Source organism: Priceomyces carsonii, assembly GCF_900007245.1.
Source record: "Priceomyces carsonii strain CBS4050 genome assembly, scaffold: Debaryomyces_carsonii_scaffold_6, whole genome shotgun sequence".
NCBI lineage: Eukaryota > Fungi > Ascomycota > Pichiomycetes > Serinales > Debaryomycetaceae > Priceomyces > Priceomyces carsonii.
This window is the reverse complement of record NW_026946679.1, coordinates 875,335-890,540: the sequence shown is the minus strand read 5'-3', so window position 1 is coordinate 890,540 and position 15,206 is coordinate 875,335. Positions and strand designations below refer to the sequence as shown.

General features: G+C 36.6%; 10 protein-coding genes across 10 annotated transcripts; 4 read left to right on the top strand and 6 right to left on the bottom strand.

The window, feature by feature from the left end:
- Positions 1-2: 2 nt before the first annotated feature.
- ERB1 (Erb1p) lies at positions 3-2,396 on the bottom strand (the record flags this gene model as incomplete). Its single annotated transcript, XM_062955604.1, has 1 exon — positions 3-2,396. The coding sequence occupies one exon, from the start codon at positions 2,394-2,396 to the stop codon at positions 3-5; it is 2,394 nt and encodes a 797-aa protein (XP_062812190.1).
- A 183-nt stretch (positions 2,397-2,579) lies between these two features.
- On the top strand, positions 2,580-3,269 carry PRCAT00005522001 (U2 snRNP complex subunit; the record flags this gene model as incomplete). The annotated part of the gene is made up of 1 exon (XM_062955603.1): positions 2,580-3,269. The coding sequence occupies one exon, from the start codon at positions 2,580-2,582 to the stop codon at positions 3,267-3,269; it is 690 nt and encodes a 229-aa protein (XP_062812189.1).
- Positions 3,270-3,301: 32 nt separating this feature from the next.
- PRCAT00005521001 (lysophosphatidic acid acyltransferase) lies at positions 3,302-4,180 on the bottom strand (the record flags this gene model as incomplete). Its single annotated transcript, XM_062955602.1, has 1 exon — positions 3,302-4,180. One exon carries the CDS (start codon positions 4,178-4,180, stop codon positions 3,302-3,304), a length of 879 nt encoding a protein of 292 aa, XP_062812188.1.
- Positions 4,181-4,410: 230 nt separating this feature from the next.
- HTA2 (histone H2A) lies at positions 4,411-4,803 on the bottom strand (the record flags this gene model as incomplete). Its single annotated transcript, XM_062955601.1, has 1 exon — positions 4,411-4,803. One exon carries the CDS (start codon positions 4,801-4,803, stop codon positions 4,411-4,413), a length of 393 nt encoding a protein of 130 aa, XP_062812187.1.
- Positions 4,804-5,277: 474 nt separating this feature from the next.
- PRCAT00005519001 (uncharacterized protein) lies at positions 5,278-5,667 on the top strand (the record flags this gene model as incomplete). Its single annotated transcript, XM_062955600.1, has 1 exon — positions 5,278-5,667. One exon carries the CDS (start codon positions 5,278-5,280, stop codon positions 5,665-5,667), a length of 390 nt encoding a protein of 129 aa, XP_062812186.1.
- A 72-nt stretch (positions 5,668-5,739) lies between these two features.
- Positions 5,740-8,793, bottom strand: PRCAT00005518001 (uncharacterized protein; the record flags this gene model as incomplete). Its single annotated transcript, XM_062955598.1, has 1 exon — positions 5,740-8,793. The coding sequence occupies one exon, from the start codon at positions 8,791-8,793 to the stop codon at positions 5,740-5,742; it is 3,054 nt and encodes a 1,017-aa protein (XP_062812185.1).
- A 550-nt stretch (positions 8,794-9,343) lies between these two features.
- Positions 9,344-9,829, bottom strand: PRCAT00005517001 (uncharacterized protein; the record flags this gene model as incomplete). Its single annotated transcript, XM_062955597.1, has 1 exon — positions 9,344-9,829. One exon carries the CDS (start codon positions 9,827-9,829, stop codon positions 9,344-9,346), a length of 486 nt encoding a protein of 161 aa, XP_062812184.1.
- A 673-nt stretch (positions 9,830-10,502) lies between these two features.
- PRCAT00005516001 (proteasome regulatory particle lid subunit) lies at positions 10,503-11,468 on the bottom strand (the record flags this gene model as incomplete). The annotated part of the gene is made up of 2 exons (XM_062955596.1): positions 10,503-10,875; positions 11,014-11,468. 2 exons carry the CDS (start codon positions 11,466-11,468, stop codon positions 10,503-10,505), a joined length of 828 nt encoding a protein of 275 aa, XP_062812183.1.
- Positions 11,469-11,710: 242 nt separating this feature from the next.
- Positions 11,711-12,235, top strand: PRCAT00005515001 (uncharacterized protein; the record flags this gene model as incomplete). Its single annotated transcript, XM_062955595.1, has 1 exon — positions 11,711-12,235. The coding sequence occupies one exon, from the start codon at positions 11,711-11,713 to the stop codon at positions 12,233-12,235; it is 525 nt and encodes a 174-aa protein (XP_062812182.1).
- A 1,426-nt stretch (positions 12,236-13,661) lies between these two features.
- CDC3 (septin) lies at positions 13,662-15,080 on the top strand (the record flags this gene model as incomplete). Its single annotated transcript, XM_062955594.1, has 2 exons — positions 13,662-13,671; positions 13,756-15,080. 2 exons carry the CDS (start codon positions 13,662-13,664, stop codon positions 15,078-15,080), a joined length of 1,335 nt encoding a protein of 444 aa, XP_062812181.1.
- Between the last annotated feature and the right edge of the window lie 126 nt (positions 15,081-15,206).

The following is a 15,206-nucleotide window of genomic DNA, read 5'->3' as shown; positions in this document are numbered from 1 at the left end:
TCCTACGAGGTCCATAAGCGGGCAGTACCATCTGCTCCTGCACTGAATAGCCAGGCTTCCTTTGGATGCCAAACCAAGTCTATGATTCCAATGCTGTTCGTCACTTTGTGACCCAATAACTTTTTCAAAGGTACTAACAATGGATTAGTCATTAAATCATCGTAAACAGTTCCATGGAAGACATGAATTGAGCCATCGTCAGATGCAGATGCAAATAGCGGTAAGTTTCCTTTATGGAACTTGATAGATCTAACTGCCTTTTCGTGATACCTTAAAGTTTTATATGGAGTAGCAGACAAATCGAGATCATGCCACAATACCCTTTTGTCATAGGAGGATGCTAGCAAATTGTCTCCTCTTGGGTGAATATCAATGCATGATAATAAACGAGCCCCTGGCATTAGCTTCTTCAAGAGTACTTGTTGAGCCAAGTCATAAATCTTTATGGTTCTTTGTGAGGCTACAAATAATTGGGGCTTAAATGGATGAAATTTGGCGTCAACAATAATTCCTTTAGATTTTCTGAATGGTGATTGTGATAAATGCTTGGACAACTGGTGAATCAAAACAGCCGTGTTTTTGCTTTCTGGAGCAACTGTGACAAAGTAATCACCTTTCCTATGCCAAGATAAAGTTTTGATGTTTTTCTTGCATTGAATAATCGCAGACACCCCAAGCGCTGCTTGATCTGGAGATGGTGTTAACCACTTTGCGACTTCCTTCTTTGGTGTTTCAGAGGTCGTGTTGTTTTCTTCGTTTGCATCTTCTTCACTTTCGTTTGCCATTTTCATATTTGATTGGGTATTTCCGAATTTGTTATATCCCCATCCACTTTCAATTTTAAGCTTTCCGGCGTTTTCAATGTCAAAACCAAAAATTGGTGGAACAATCAAGTATATGTTTTCCCCAGCTGTAACGGCCAAAATACCAGTTGTGGCATCAGGATGCCATTCCAAGCATTCAATGTGATCATCTTTATTGTCCTCTTTAATCAAAGATATTTTGTATATCTCTCTTCCTGTCAAAACTTCCCATAAGCGGACCGTTCCATCATCTGAGCCAGTAGCTAGCCATATTCCCTGAGGATTTATGGATAAGGTACGTATTTTGCCATTATGACCTTTATATATCGTAGAGCAACGGATTGGGAAGGGACCCAAGTCCTTTGGAGACGGTAACTCTGGAATCAAACTGTCAGGATCGATATTCAATTTATTGTGGCGAACTCTTGGAGCCAAATATAAATCTAAGCATCTTTCGAACTTCTCTCTCAAACTATCACCATAAGCGGGGACCTTTCTTAACGCATTAAATTTGTGTGGAATGAAATTTGTCTCCCTGTCTTCTGGATCCATTTCTTCCCACTTCTTTTTCTCTTCTTCATTAAACAAATATTCTTCAGGTGGATTGTAAGATTCTTCATTTGTTGGAGGAGGTAATTTAGGAGCTCTCAAGTTCATGATATGATCAATACCTTCCTGCTCATTATTCCATAAATCATAATTTAATTGCGCTTCTTCGATCTCTTCTTTTGCTTTTCCGGGAGGAACTATCCTACCCTCTCTAATGGCCCTCACAATTTTCATTATTCTTTTCGCTTCGTGCTTAGAGGGAACGAATCTTCTCTTAGGCTCAGGTACAGCCGTCAAAGGCATAACCTCTGTCTTAGAAGTAAACCATTCAATAGTTGGTTCGTATGGGTCGATACTTTCATCAGTGTTCTCCTGGTTTTGAATCTTTTTAATTAAATCTAATTCCTCATCGGTCAACTTTAATGACTTACCACTGTTCTGGTCCAACAAACCTGTCCATCCTTCAGGTAAGTCAATCGATTCTAATAACTGGTCTAAGGCAGAACCTCTAGCAGGTCGCATAATTCTCTTACCATTAATGTCATAACCAATATGAGGCATCTCATCATAAGCAGACAACGGGATATTTCCGATCGTGTTGAAATTATCATGATCACTGTCATCGCTATCGTAGACGGGTTCGATCTCTGGCTTAACTATTCTGAGCAGCCCATCTGAATACTTTGCTCTAAACCCTTCCTTCTCATCATCATCTGTAGAAAATGACTTTATTCTTACATTAGACAACTTATCAGTGAGTGACGTAGAATCATCCTTGGGCTCGTCAGAGAAATCTACCGATCCGACATCGCTTAGATCACCTTCTTCTCCAATCATTTCATTAAATTGATCATCTGAGTCAATTTCTGAGCTCTGCTCTTCCTCGTCGCTATCGTCACTGTTCTCGCTGGCTTCGTCATCTATGAGACCAGCGACTGTAAGCTCATCGCTTTCTGATGAGTCCACATCTCCATCTTCATCAGAAAATGGCTCTTGCTTTCTCTTTCTCGGTCTCTGGACCTTTTCAGTCCCAGTCTTTGCCATCACTAAGCTATATCCGATTCAAAGATCAATTTACTGTTCTCAGACCGATTTATAGTATTTAAATTTTTTTTTATTTTTCGCTCATCTCTGCTCTAAGAGAATAGTACAGTCACGTGAATGTGATTATTATTAGCATCGATCAGTCTCTGGATGTAATTCTTCTGAAGAGATAGAGTTTTAGGAATGAATTCAATTCAAAAGATAAACCAAATTAATAAAAAGGAACTAGATAATAATGTTAGTGACTCTGCTTCTTGGCATTTCGAATATAGGGACACTCCGTATATTTTCATTGGAAATTTACCCACCAATCTAGCCGAAAAAGACATCTTAACAATATTTTCGCAATATGGTATCCCAACACACTTGTATTTAGTTAAGGACAAAGAAACCTCGAAATCCCGTGGTTTTTGCTATTTGAAGTATGAAGATTCTCGATCCTGCGTTTTAGCTATTGATAATTTCAATGGTATCAAAGTATTTAATAGAAACATAAAAGTTGACCATGTGTATTTTAGATTGAGAGACGATCAAAACGAAGACGACTTTAAAGTGGATTACAATGATGTGGAAGAAGAGATCAATAGAAATGCTATTCAAGGTAAGCAAATACAACTACTTGAATATGACAAAAGTAATGATAATGATGATGATGATGTTGATAATGACTTCGATAATATTGTGAGTGAGAATAATGATGACGATGAATTCAAAGATCCAATGGCAGATTTTTTAAACAATGAGGCTAAAAAGCGAAAGAGGGATGATGATCACAAGGAGCATAGACACAAGCATAGACGTAAACATAGGCATCAGCATAGGCGGACGGATACGCATAAAAGCAAAGATAAACCAGATTTTACGAATGTATGAAGCTCTTCTTTTATTATATTGGAGGTGACAAATTATCTAGTTTTGATATGATGATCCAAGTAATAATTATAAAATTTGGCTTTTTCTTCTATATTCAAATCGTTTCCGATGAGATACAACAGGCTCAATTCAAAGGATTTCTTGATTTGCTCTATATCGAACTCGTTAAGTTCATAGATCTTGGTCTTTATAGAACTCTTATTACTCGAGTTAGTCAACAATCTAAAAATGTAGCAGCTTTTGGAAATAACAGGCAAGGGCAAGGTTAGCAGAACTGGTTGTAATTTTAAAGCCAAAACTTTTATTTTAAAAAAATCTGGTATGTCAGCTTTTAGAGGAGGAAATGGTAGCAATCCTTTGTTATTCGATGTTGTACCTTCCATGAAAAGAAAAACTAGCTCTCCTCTTAAGTCTGACAAGTCACTTATCTTTTCTTGACTTGTCGGCACACCTATGTTTCCATTAAAACAGTTATTGAAGAAAGACCAAAGTGAATATGAATATAATTGCCCATCTTTATCAGGTATAATGAAACGTGTATTTTTATATGATGCATTAGAACACAACGATACAATAAGGGCATCTATAGGTGAAATATAATTAACAACCACTAAGTCATTTGCTCTGGGTCTTTTTAAATCAATTTGATCTGTCTTTGTCTTTCTTATCCCTTCTACCAGAAGATCGTAACCTTTGAAGCCACATAATAACAAAATTAGATTACCTACGACTTTGTAAGGAACTATCTGGTACAAAATAAATAAGAATATAAAGATCGGAGCTTTAAACAACACTTCGATAACATTAAAAATGAAGCCTATTTTTTGCGTTAATCCCTTACTTGGTTCTGTGAAGGGCATAAATGGTGAAATACCTGTTCCCTTATCTCTCCAGTTTGAAAATTTCTCCATTTTATTCTTCAAAACAAAGTATCAAATCTTCAATTCAATCGATTTTTTTATCAACGAGAAGCCGAATACAAATTTTGAGCAAATCTACAATACACTGCTTACAGATAAAAATAACTTGCAATATCATATTCCATTATACTACCTCGTTAACTAAAGTTAAGTTCTAATATACACAGTGGACGGAAAACACACGCATGAACCAGCACATATTATATCCGATCCAAAGACGCTTACAATTCTTGGGAACCCTTACCCTTAGCCTTTTTAGCAGGTAATAAGGAGGAGTGAATGTTTGGCAAGACACCACCTTGAGCAATGGTGACATGACCTAATAACTTGTTTAACTCCTCATCATTTCTGATGGCCAATTGCAAGTGTCTTGGAATAATTCTCGACTTCTTGTTGTCTCTAGCAGCATTACCAGCTAATTCCAAAATTTCAGCAGTCAAATACTCCAAGACAGAGGTTAAGTAAACTGGAGCTCCAGAACCAATTCTTTGAGCGTAGTTACCTTTTCTCAATAATCTGTGGACTCTACCAACTGGGAAAGTCAATCCAGCCTTAGCTGATCTAGAAGTGGAAGCCTTCTCTGTAGTGTCTGCTTTACCTTTACCGCCTGACATGTTTTACTATTACTATATTATTCTGTTATTCTTAAAACGCTACTGTCGTAATTCACTGGACGGATTCTGTCTTTATATATTACAATGCAAAGGAGTTTTGTTTGTTTTGTTTGCCTTCTCACAGATAAGCGCTGGCGCCGCTGGCACTCCTCAGACCGACGTTCAGAGTGAAGGAGTGTGTAATTGTGAGACCTACGGGTGTTTCGCAGTCCGCGCCACTGCTACTAAGCTAAATTCTTACCTTATGCTTTAGAACCTGTGCTGTAATTTACCCGTCATTCCAGATTGAACTCTAGAGCAAAGCTATTCCTATATATACACATCAGATCGGTATTTCTCCGCCCCGTATATGTATTTTCAAGAGACCTCAGTTTAAACATTGATCGCGATCAGGGAGGCAAATATATAAACAGCCAAGTTTCTTCATTGTCACAAAGGACCTTAAGGTAATTAAGACATATCTATAACGTTATAATGGCACCAAAAGCAGAAAAGAAACCAGCTTCCAAGGCTCCAGCTGAAAAGAAACCAGCTGCTAAGAAGACTTCTTCTTCTGAACCAAAGAAGAAGACCAAGGCTAGAAAGGAGACTTACTCTTCTTACATCTACAAGGTTTTGAAACAAACTCACCCTGACACCGGTATTTCCCAAAAGGCCATGTCTATCATGAACTCTTTTGTTAACGATATCTTCGAAAGAATTGCCCTGGAGGCATCCAAGTTGGCTGCTTACAACAAGAAATCAACTATCTCCGCCAGAGAAATTCAAACTGCTGTCAGATTAATCTTACCAGGTGAATTAGCTAAGCATGCTGTTTCCGAAGGTACCAGATCTGTCACCAAGTACTCTTCTGCTGCTAACTAAGTCTAGTTAAAGTTTGTGTATATTAGTTTTAATGAATGGAGTTAATTGTTAAATATAAACATTATCGTAAGTTTAGCTGTTCTTATCATCATCAGCATCATCTGTATCTAAGTATAAGATTAAAAGCCAGCAAAACAATATGTTTAGTAAATGGTGTAGCCAATATGTATGACGAACGCCATATATATATGCGTATGCAATAAAATAAACGATAAATGTTTGAGTCACAAATGGTCTTTTTGTTAACTTTGGTAGAGATTTCATTGAATGATTCTTTCCAATCACCATCAATATAGGTAATATAGATAAGATATTACGATGGGAGGAAAACGGTGTTTTCCAACTGATGGAAATATTATGAACAAACACAATCAAAGTAGGAATACTTATTGGCAATATCCACAACATAAGCATTAATAACGTAAACTGGTAGTTGAATAAACTCGAATCTAATTTATCAGCTGATGATACCTTTAATAAGACAATAGCTTGCGCAACACAACAAACAACAAAGGCGAATTGATATGGAACATAGAATAAGACAAGAAGTAGGAGGAATATCACAGCTAACATCTGACGAGTTACCCAAAAGTCCTTTGTAATGTGGATCACATTACGATTTAATGTCAAAGCTTTGCCTATTCGTTTCATTAGCTGATTGTCTCTTGCGAATTTCACTAAGAAGCGGGACAAAATTGTTAAATAACAAACAACGTAGTATGTTAATGAAACAAGACCAATACTCATTATGAAAAAAATGGGCCCAACGAACCAAAGAGAATCCTCTTGTAAACCCAAAAAAAAAGAGTTTAATTTGAAAGCATTCGATAGACTCAAGTTAATTTCATTGGAATCTTGAAGTACAACAGGGTCAATCATATTTAAAATAATTTGAACTTTATCAATTCGGACGAGAGGTCCAAGGATCGAGAGAAAAGCAACGACTGATATGAAGACCCTCATTGAGCACACCTGAGCTAATCCAAATAAGAAGCAGGGGAATTGTGAGCTTTTAAAATAATGCTCGAATTGAAAGAATAACACCATTAACGTGACCAGGACGCAAAAGGCTACTAGCGATAATCGATACCTCAAAACAAGTAATCTCAAACTGTTAAACCAATCTATCCCTAGTTCAATTTGAATTTCTTGATTGGACTCTGACCAAAATTCTATATTCAAGCCCGAATTTCCCAATTTAAACGGAGTGTAAGGTGACATTCCATGCATGGTAATGGGAACCGCCACATCATGGTCAAGATTTATATGCCATTTTACCTCAAATGGGTCATCAGACCACTGTCTCACAAATGGTGCAAATAATAACTCATTTTTTTCATTCAGTCTGCCATTCGTTATTTTTAACTTATATGCTAAAATACTGCTCAATCCCTCGGGGGCTCTTATATTAAGAGCTAATTGATCATTAGTTGGCAAAGATAGCACTGCATTCTGTAAAAGTAAATCAGATAGTGTTGTTCCTAGTTGAAGTTCTCTAGTTTCCGAAACCTCTGAAATTATAAAATCATCACTCCTAACATTATCAATATTTCCTGTGACTATTACGGTATCATATTTCGAGAGAACAGTCTCGTTATATTTCAAAGAAAAAAATGGAACCTGCTCCCCACCAAATGATGAATCTGATATTGAATTAGTGGTAGTAGAAGATTTTGGAATTAAGTGAGATTCCCTTTCGACATCAACGCACTTCAAAAGTGTTCCGTGGGTAGATTTATCATCTCTGAAATCATGAAGATTATAATTTTCGATATCGTATGAATCTGAGTTCTTGCATAATAAGACAGATAGTTTCAGCTTAGAGGAGAGTGCACCAATTTTGATTGTGCTCAATAATGCGAGTTGTAACTTCTTACTGTCGGGAATTTTAAATGCCATGATAAGTTCATTCTCTCCATTTGATGGAATTTCTGCTGATCTAACTATGTTGGTATTTCCTTTATCGCTAAGATTAATCTGACTTGATTCCACCTTCAAGTATATTTGTCCATCAGTATCATGCAAGCTTCCAAAATCTTGAGAAGAGTAGTCTTCGAATCCTGAGAGTAGGTTTTGCCTCATAATTTTCATTCTCTTTTGTAATGGATACGTTTTTTCCGGTGAGCTGTAGTCTGCAATCCCTAGAAGTGTTTCCAGAATCATGTGGCGTAACTGACCACACCACACAATAGCTAAATGGTCAACTGGTGTCCATACGTTTGGGATTCCTGTTGTAAATACAGTAAAACCGTTACTTAATGGGACTAAAAAACCTAGTGTTGTGTAGTCAGCAGGTAAAACAGAGTCTAGGAGACCCCCTGTTATGGATACCAAAGACATATTCCGTAATCTTTCGCTAGCGATGGTATTTATATTACTATCTGATTGAAAGCCTTCGTACCAAAATCTATCAATTGCGGAATATATTTTTAATATATTACCATCAAATGTTAACGGAGCCGCAGAATGGGGAGATGCAAGTGTCAAGATGGTATTCATGGATCCTGGATTATAATTAGGTAAAGTAACGGCTACTCTGGCGACAACTCCACCCATTGAATGACCTAGAATTATCACAGATTTCGGAGGAACTTCCGTATTTTCATATAATGAAAGAATAAATTTAATGGCATCGTTGACGTATTCTGCTTGTTCTAGCATAGTGGTTCCATGGAAGGCTGTGAAATCTTCATTAAAGTCTGCTGAGAAGAAGTCAAAATTTTTGGAATTTGGATTATTCGAGTTAGAAGTTCCTTCAAAATATAAATCAGATGTCTCTGCCGCTATCGATCTAACTTGTCGAAAGCTACCAGCATTACCTGGAATGAATAAAATTGGTATTCCATTCAATGAGAAACCATTTTCATCAGGTATTGGATCATGGCCCTGTTCACGATACAAGTACAAGGAGTATTTCGATGCCAACCTTGTATATGATTCATCAAATCCCCTTATCCTGGCATATGAGGGTCCCATATATACTATACGGCATCCTGGTGAATCTGCACCCTGTAGCGTTCTCGTGTATGAATATCCAGTCAAATAATATAACACTAGCCCGATACACGATATCAAAGCCAAAGTTCTTCTATTGAACTTTTCCTTCCCTCTGTATCGCGGCTCCATATGTCTAACGTCCTGACTTGACCAGATATCACAAGTCTGCTTGCTTGTAAATCTAGTTCTCAAATGCGCTCGAAGTTATGTTTTTGTCTCAGTGCGAGCTCAGAGACAGGCATTCTCTGAAGAGACGACTAGTTATAAGAGATAACGAACATCCGACAGCAAGAATTCTATCTAACTGAATATATTCTAATTCTTTGTGTTCTTAATAACCAATCACCAATGGTAGCATGACTCTAATGATAAGGTAGTCTTTGCACATAGTTTTAGCGTTTTATGCCAGATTCGGTACGGCAAGGCATAAGCTGTTCTGGTGGCACATGTATCATTGAAGATCTACAGTAATTGTGGAAACATAACATTCTTTAAAGTATCTATAAACTTGTCACAGGTAAACCCTTAATAGCTAAATCTAATAATGAAATCGTAGAATAACATAATGGCTATGCGCACCTATAGCCATAGAAAAGAATATTTGTGTTAGTCAGATATCCATCAGTCTTTCGTCTAGCCTTAGGTTCACATTACGTCGAACTTATTATTGCTATCTCTTTTAATCCTTTTCAGATTCATCCTTGTCCTCATTATTTTCTTGATGTTCTTCCGATATTACAATCTTATCACCGACTACTTCATTCTGTCCTATTACAGATAACTTTACAGAATGGCTTATCATATCCTTACTCTGGGCAATGCTGATAAGCTCTTGCATCTCATCTGTAGAAAAATGACCATCCAAAGGAATTTTTCCTTGAGGAATCTCTAGTCCATCGTCATCAAATTCAGGTTCAGTTGCTTTTGCAGCGTCTTTCCTTTTTTTGCTTTCAGCAGATTCAATTATACCTTCACGCTTGTTTCTTTCCACCTCAGCTGATGGGCTTGTTGTTTCATTTCCAGGCTGAGAGTCGAGTTTTTCCTCGTCCTCAACAGGAGGATTATCTTGAACTAAACCTTTTAATTTTTTGAGCGTAGATTCTTGTGGGGAAGCAGACAGGTCTTGGGTAGAAGCAGGTTGTGTGACTAGTTCAATTTTATTCATAGTTTAACTTGATTTTGTTTTCAGCTTCTATATTATCTTGTGATGTTTTTTTTAAGTACTCAATCGTTCTGTTTGATAGGTAGCAACCTACTGTTCTTATATGGCTCTATAATGATTATACACCGTTGAGTGATAGAGGCTGTTTCCCTTATATACAGGTGTGTGATCATATAATAAGATAGAAACGTGAAAATACCGTTTTGTAACACATCAATCACTTTCTTTGCTTATTCTTTGCGTTTACAGAAAGAGAGCGTTTTTCGCTGTTTAAAGAGTCTTTTCAATCCTTAGGGAATCATATGACTTTCTAAGTTAGCTATTTTTGAAAAAAAAAAATTTACTTTGTTAAGTACCACAGTCCTATTGATAACGCTGTAGCAATTGGTCTGGCTTAATAGAGACAATAGACAATAGGTCATTTGAGACAAAAATCAACGAGAAATGCATCATTATTGTGTTAACATTTGTATGTATAAAATATAAATTGGTATGTGAATCACATCTATGTAACTGACGTCACCTACTGGCATAGTCTTTGAGATACAAGGCATTTCTGCAAAGCACTTCCTCACATCTATATTTGAAGATGCTGTGTACCTTAGCATGGACAACAACATATATATGCGAAAACAAACTTGATTGCTGAAAAAATGTTTACCTATTCAAGATTAGCTCAGTTATGACGGTCGTTTTCATCCATTCGTTCCTTTTCCGCTAAGCTCCTAATACCTTTTAAAAATCCGTCCACTCCTTCTCCAGAATACTCATAATTTAAAGCCCTGGCCATAACGAATCCTGCGCCATTATTCAACAGGTCACTCAACTGATTTGCTGCCTGCTGGCAAAAACCATTCCTGAAAACATCGAGAACGTCCTTCTTCGTAGCCGATGAAGCCATGGATATTGGCAAAAATTTACCATAAAGTTCTGATATTTGAGCTGTATCCAACGTATTCAAATGTTCCTCCACTAGCTTTATATTGAGAACATCAGAAATAGAGCTTATAGGAAATTTAAACTGCTCCCTCAGCTGTTCACTTTCAATTCTTGGGAATGTTAATATCCATAATGAAAATAATAAAAAAATTAATAGTAATCAACAATACTTCCTTCCTTTCGATATTAAAGAAAAAAAGAAAATTATAGCAAATGCATCTATTACGCTAGAAAAAGAACTTACTTACTCTTGTGTCTCGCCACCGCTCAGCTTTACCTTCTTCCCTTCTAATTCTTCTTCTTCCCCGTCCTCTTTGTCTTCAGGAACAGAGATTATGCTATTAACATCCTTGATCAATTCTTCATCTTTTGGCGTCAACTTATTCAATATTTCATCATCACCAACGTCTTGAAGCCAGTACAAATGTCTCGCACCTGAACTCAAGAATTTCAATGCAAGAACTCTACCAGTATCACAAGATTTCACTTGTTTGAAACTTACGTCACCAGGAATAATAAGTAATTCATCTTTTTCAACATTACCTGAGCCATTGCCTTTGGGGGACCATATGAAATCGTAAAACTCTTCGTCCTCTAAACTTGGTTTTATGGTAACGATACCCTTATGAGGTAAGGGGTTACAGCGATGTGTCTCCTCGTCATACTGTACTTTGCCGGCGTTAAATTTAATAGTGTTGCTCATTCTGACGGTTTAATCTAGGTGTACAAATAACGTTGAGAATTTTCGTAAGGTAATGTATAATTCTTCAGGGCCGATGACGAAGACTAACTATTTTTTATAGTTCAATTTCGAGCCAATTCAAAGTTTATGTTTCTCTTCGCCACTGAATCAAATTCATGTTGACAACTCATTATATACACCACTTAACTTTTTTTTCCTAAATTTTGATGACAGTGTTTTAAATTATTAGAGGGAGATTAAATATGGAATTTCCTGCTGCAGACGTTCAAGTCCTTGTCACTCAGATTGCAGACATATTGAGGGCAAGAAATGAGACCTTGGCGATTTCAGAAGCAGCATGTGGTGGTTTATTGTCTGCGTACATTGTATCCGTTCCTGGCGCTTCAGACTTCTATATAGGAGGGAAGTTATTATACCTGTTAAAACAAAGACTTAAACTCTCTGGCTGGTCAGAGACTGATATTGCAGATTATATGGGTCCTTCCGAACAAGTTGCATTGAAATTGGCGAGAACTACGAAGTATGAGCTTGGTTCTACATATGTCCTTTCTGAAACTGGATTTGCGGGTCCTTCTGCTGACTTACATTTGCTGGTTACTCCAGGCTCGGATGAGATAGGTAAGGTCTACTTGGGTCTCAGTGGTCCTAATGGCGAGTCTTCTTGTAGTAGAAACACAAATTGTCGAATAAGATCCCAGAATATGACCCAATTTGCAAAAATGGGCCTTGAGTTTCTATTAGATGAATTAAGAGATATTGATGTATGAATTATGAGATAAAAAACCATTGGAAAATATAGAGTAAATGAATCACCAGACATGTTATACACCTAAATAAACCTTACATAAAATATCAGAAATTTTATCAAGTATTGAGGCACAAGCCTGTCTAGTTCCTTCTTGAAGCTTCAATTGAAATGAAGTCGACCACTTTCTTGTATAAATTTATTACAGCTATTATTAACTCCGTAGTTCCTTGTCCTTTTGGATAACGAAAAAAGATGCAGAAAAATAGGAGTCTACTTTTACCACCTCTAATTCTGGGCATGCGTACTCCTTCCAGTAATCCTTTAATGTCTCCACTACAGCTTCTCCCTTTCTTCGAATGCATGCGGACTTCTTGTGGGCACTTTGAGGAACTTCTATAATTACTGTCGATTTAGAGATAAAACATCCTACGCACCATCCTTTGCATCTGATTTTCACACCCTTACATCTTACAGGACACCAGCTATTAGCACTTAAATCAATAAAGCAATAACTTTACGGATACCCTAATACTCAAAAGTTAGACTCAAGTGTACTTGGTAACCTAATTATAGCATTCTTCAAGAAAGATTCCTTTTTATTACCAAAATGCACTCAACTGAAGTATTCGCACGATTTTTGAAAATTGGGTATGATTGCGAAAAATTAACATTAAAAACTAAGTTTATTATACTCTAAAGAAGAGATATCTAGAATCCTAATAAATCAAAAGAGAGAGCTAATTGTTCAGCAATAATGTGAAATATATGGTAATACGATTCAAAGTTTTCAGCGTATTTTCAGACGTAGATGTAGTACTTAACCCATGTTGATGGGTTAAGTATCATGTAATACCATTAATAGCTGGCTAGGAAAAGCCCACTTTGTCATTAATTTGAATAAAAGAGAGTGATTCAAGAGCTAGATCGTATTTTAGACAGAAGCATTTTATAATTGACGAACTTAAGTCCTAATATCTTCCAAAGAGAAAGAGTTCTTATTACGCTATGATAGGAAAAAGCAAACATGAATAAGAAAAGCAGAGATAATCCCCTAGAATTAACTATCTTGTAAGTAATCGTAATAGTGGAGATGCTGAATGGAATTATGTGATCTTCAACTTTTCAACTTTGCAACTTGACTTAATGATGTATTCACGAAAGGCAGCATTACAAGAGACAAATGCTTTATCACGTGAGTCACTGACACGTAATATTTTTTTTTTCTCGATTGACAATTCGAAAATCGATTTGTGTTTGTACAGTGTTTTTAAATCAATTTCGATTTATTGTAAGACTCTTGTGTTTACATACCAAAGCATTAAGACTAAGAGATTAGACTTTGGGAACTTTTAGTAGTCATAATTTTCAATAGCAGCCTTTAACTTGATAGGTTAAGATTTACATTTCGTGGATTGTTTGAAATTGTTAGGGAACAGAATCACAATATGACCTCAGGTATGTAAACCATCCTTCATGGCGCATAGTTTTTGGAGCTGCCTTAACTACCTTAACGTTCTTAATATTTACTAACGCCTTTAGAATTAGATATTTCGCCTCCTGATGTTTCATCTTACGAAAATCCAACATCTTCAGCTCTCAAAGGAGCTCAACAAGAAGTTAAAGTAATTAAACGTAAATTGAATGGCTACGTTGGATTTGCTAACTTGCCAAAGCAATGGCACAGAAAATCTGTTAGAAGGGGATTCAGCTTAAATTTGATGGCTGTGGGAGAAAGTGGTTTAGGTAAAAAAACCTTAATTAATACTCTTTTCAATAGGGAAATCTTACAAGATGATCAAGAAGAAGAAGAAGAAGGAGATGCAGCAGAAGAGCTAGAACCTGAGGTTTCCGTAAAGATAAAGTCAACATCAGCAGAAATAGAAGAAGATGGTGTCAAGTTGAAATTAAATGTTATCACTGCTCCAGGTTTTGGTGAGTCTATCAACAATACTGATTCTTGGAAACCTATTACTGATGAAATAAATGGCAGATTTGATTCTTACCTTGAATCCGAAAGTCGAGTTAATAGATCTACGATCGATGATAATAGGATACACGCTCTCTTATATTTTGTTGAACCAACCGGACACTCATTGAAATCCTTGGATATCGCTTTGATGAAGCAAGTACACGAGAAGGTGAACTTAATTCCAGTTATTGCCAAATCTGATACTTTGACCGAAGAAGAAATATCTGGTTTTAAGCTCAGGATCTTAGATGATATTCGTCATCAGGGTATTAAAACCTTCAAACCTTATGATTATGAGAATGACGACGAAGAAACTGTATTGCATACACAGGACATTTTAGATAAGTTACCTTTTGCTGTTGTTGGGTCAACGAGGGAAATAGAAACCCCTGATGGTAGAATAGTTAGGGGTAGAAGATATCCTTGGGGTGTTATTGAAGTCGACAATGAAAATCACAGTGATTTCATAAAGCTTCGTCAATTATTAGTAAGGAAATTTTTAGAAGAATTGAAGGAGAATACTTCCAATGTCTTGTACGAAAAGTATAGGACGGAGAAGTTGGAAAGAATGGGTATCAAGCAAGATGACACTGTATTTCATGAATTTGACCCCTTGGCTAAGCAAGAAGAAGAGAGAGCTTTACATGAAGCAAAGTTAGCAAAGATGGAATCCGAAATGAAAGCTGTTTTCCAGCAGAAGGTTTCTGAGAAGGAAAAGAAATTGCAAAGATCGGAGGCTGACTTATTTTCAAGACATAAGGAAATGAAGGACAAATTAACAAAACAAATCAAGTTGTTGGAAGATAAAAAAGCGCAATTAGAAAAACAGAAATCTTTGCCACAAGAACCTGCTGCTCCTGCTCCACAAAAGAGCAGAAAAGGATTTTTGCGTTGATAGGAATAAGAGTCTTAATTGAAGGTGGCTTGAAGCGAATTAACTAGATATCTGTCTGGGTAAAAAAACCAAGAAAAGAAAAAAAAAAAGATTAATGAAAAGACTTAAACGTGAATATAAGAATCG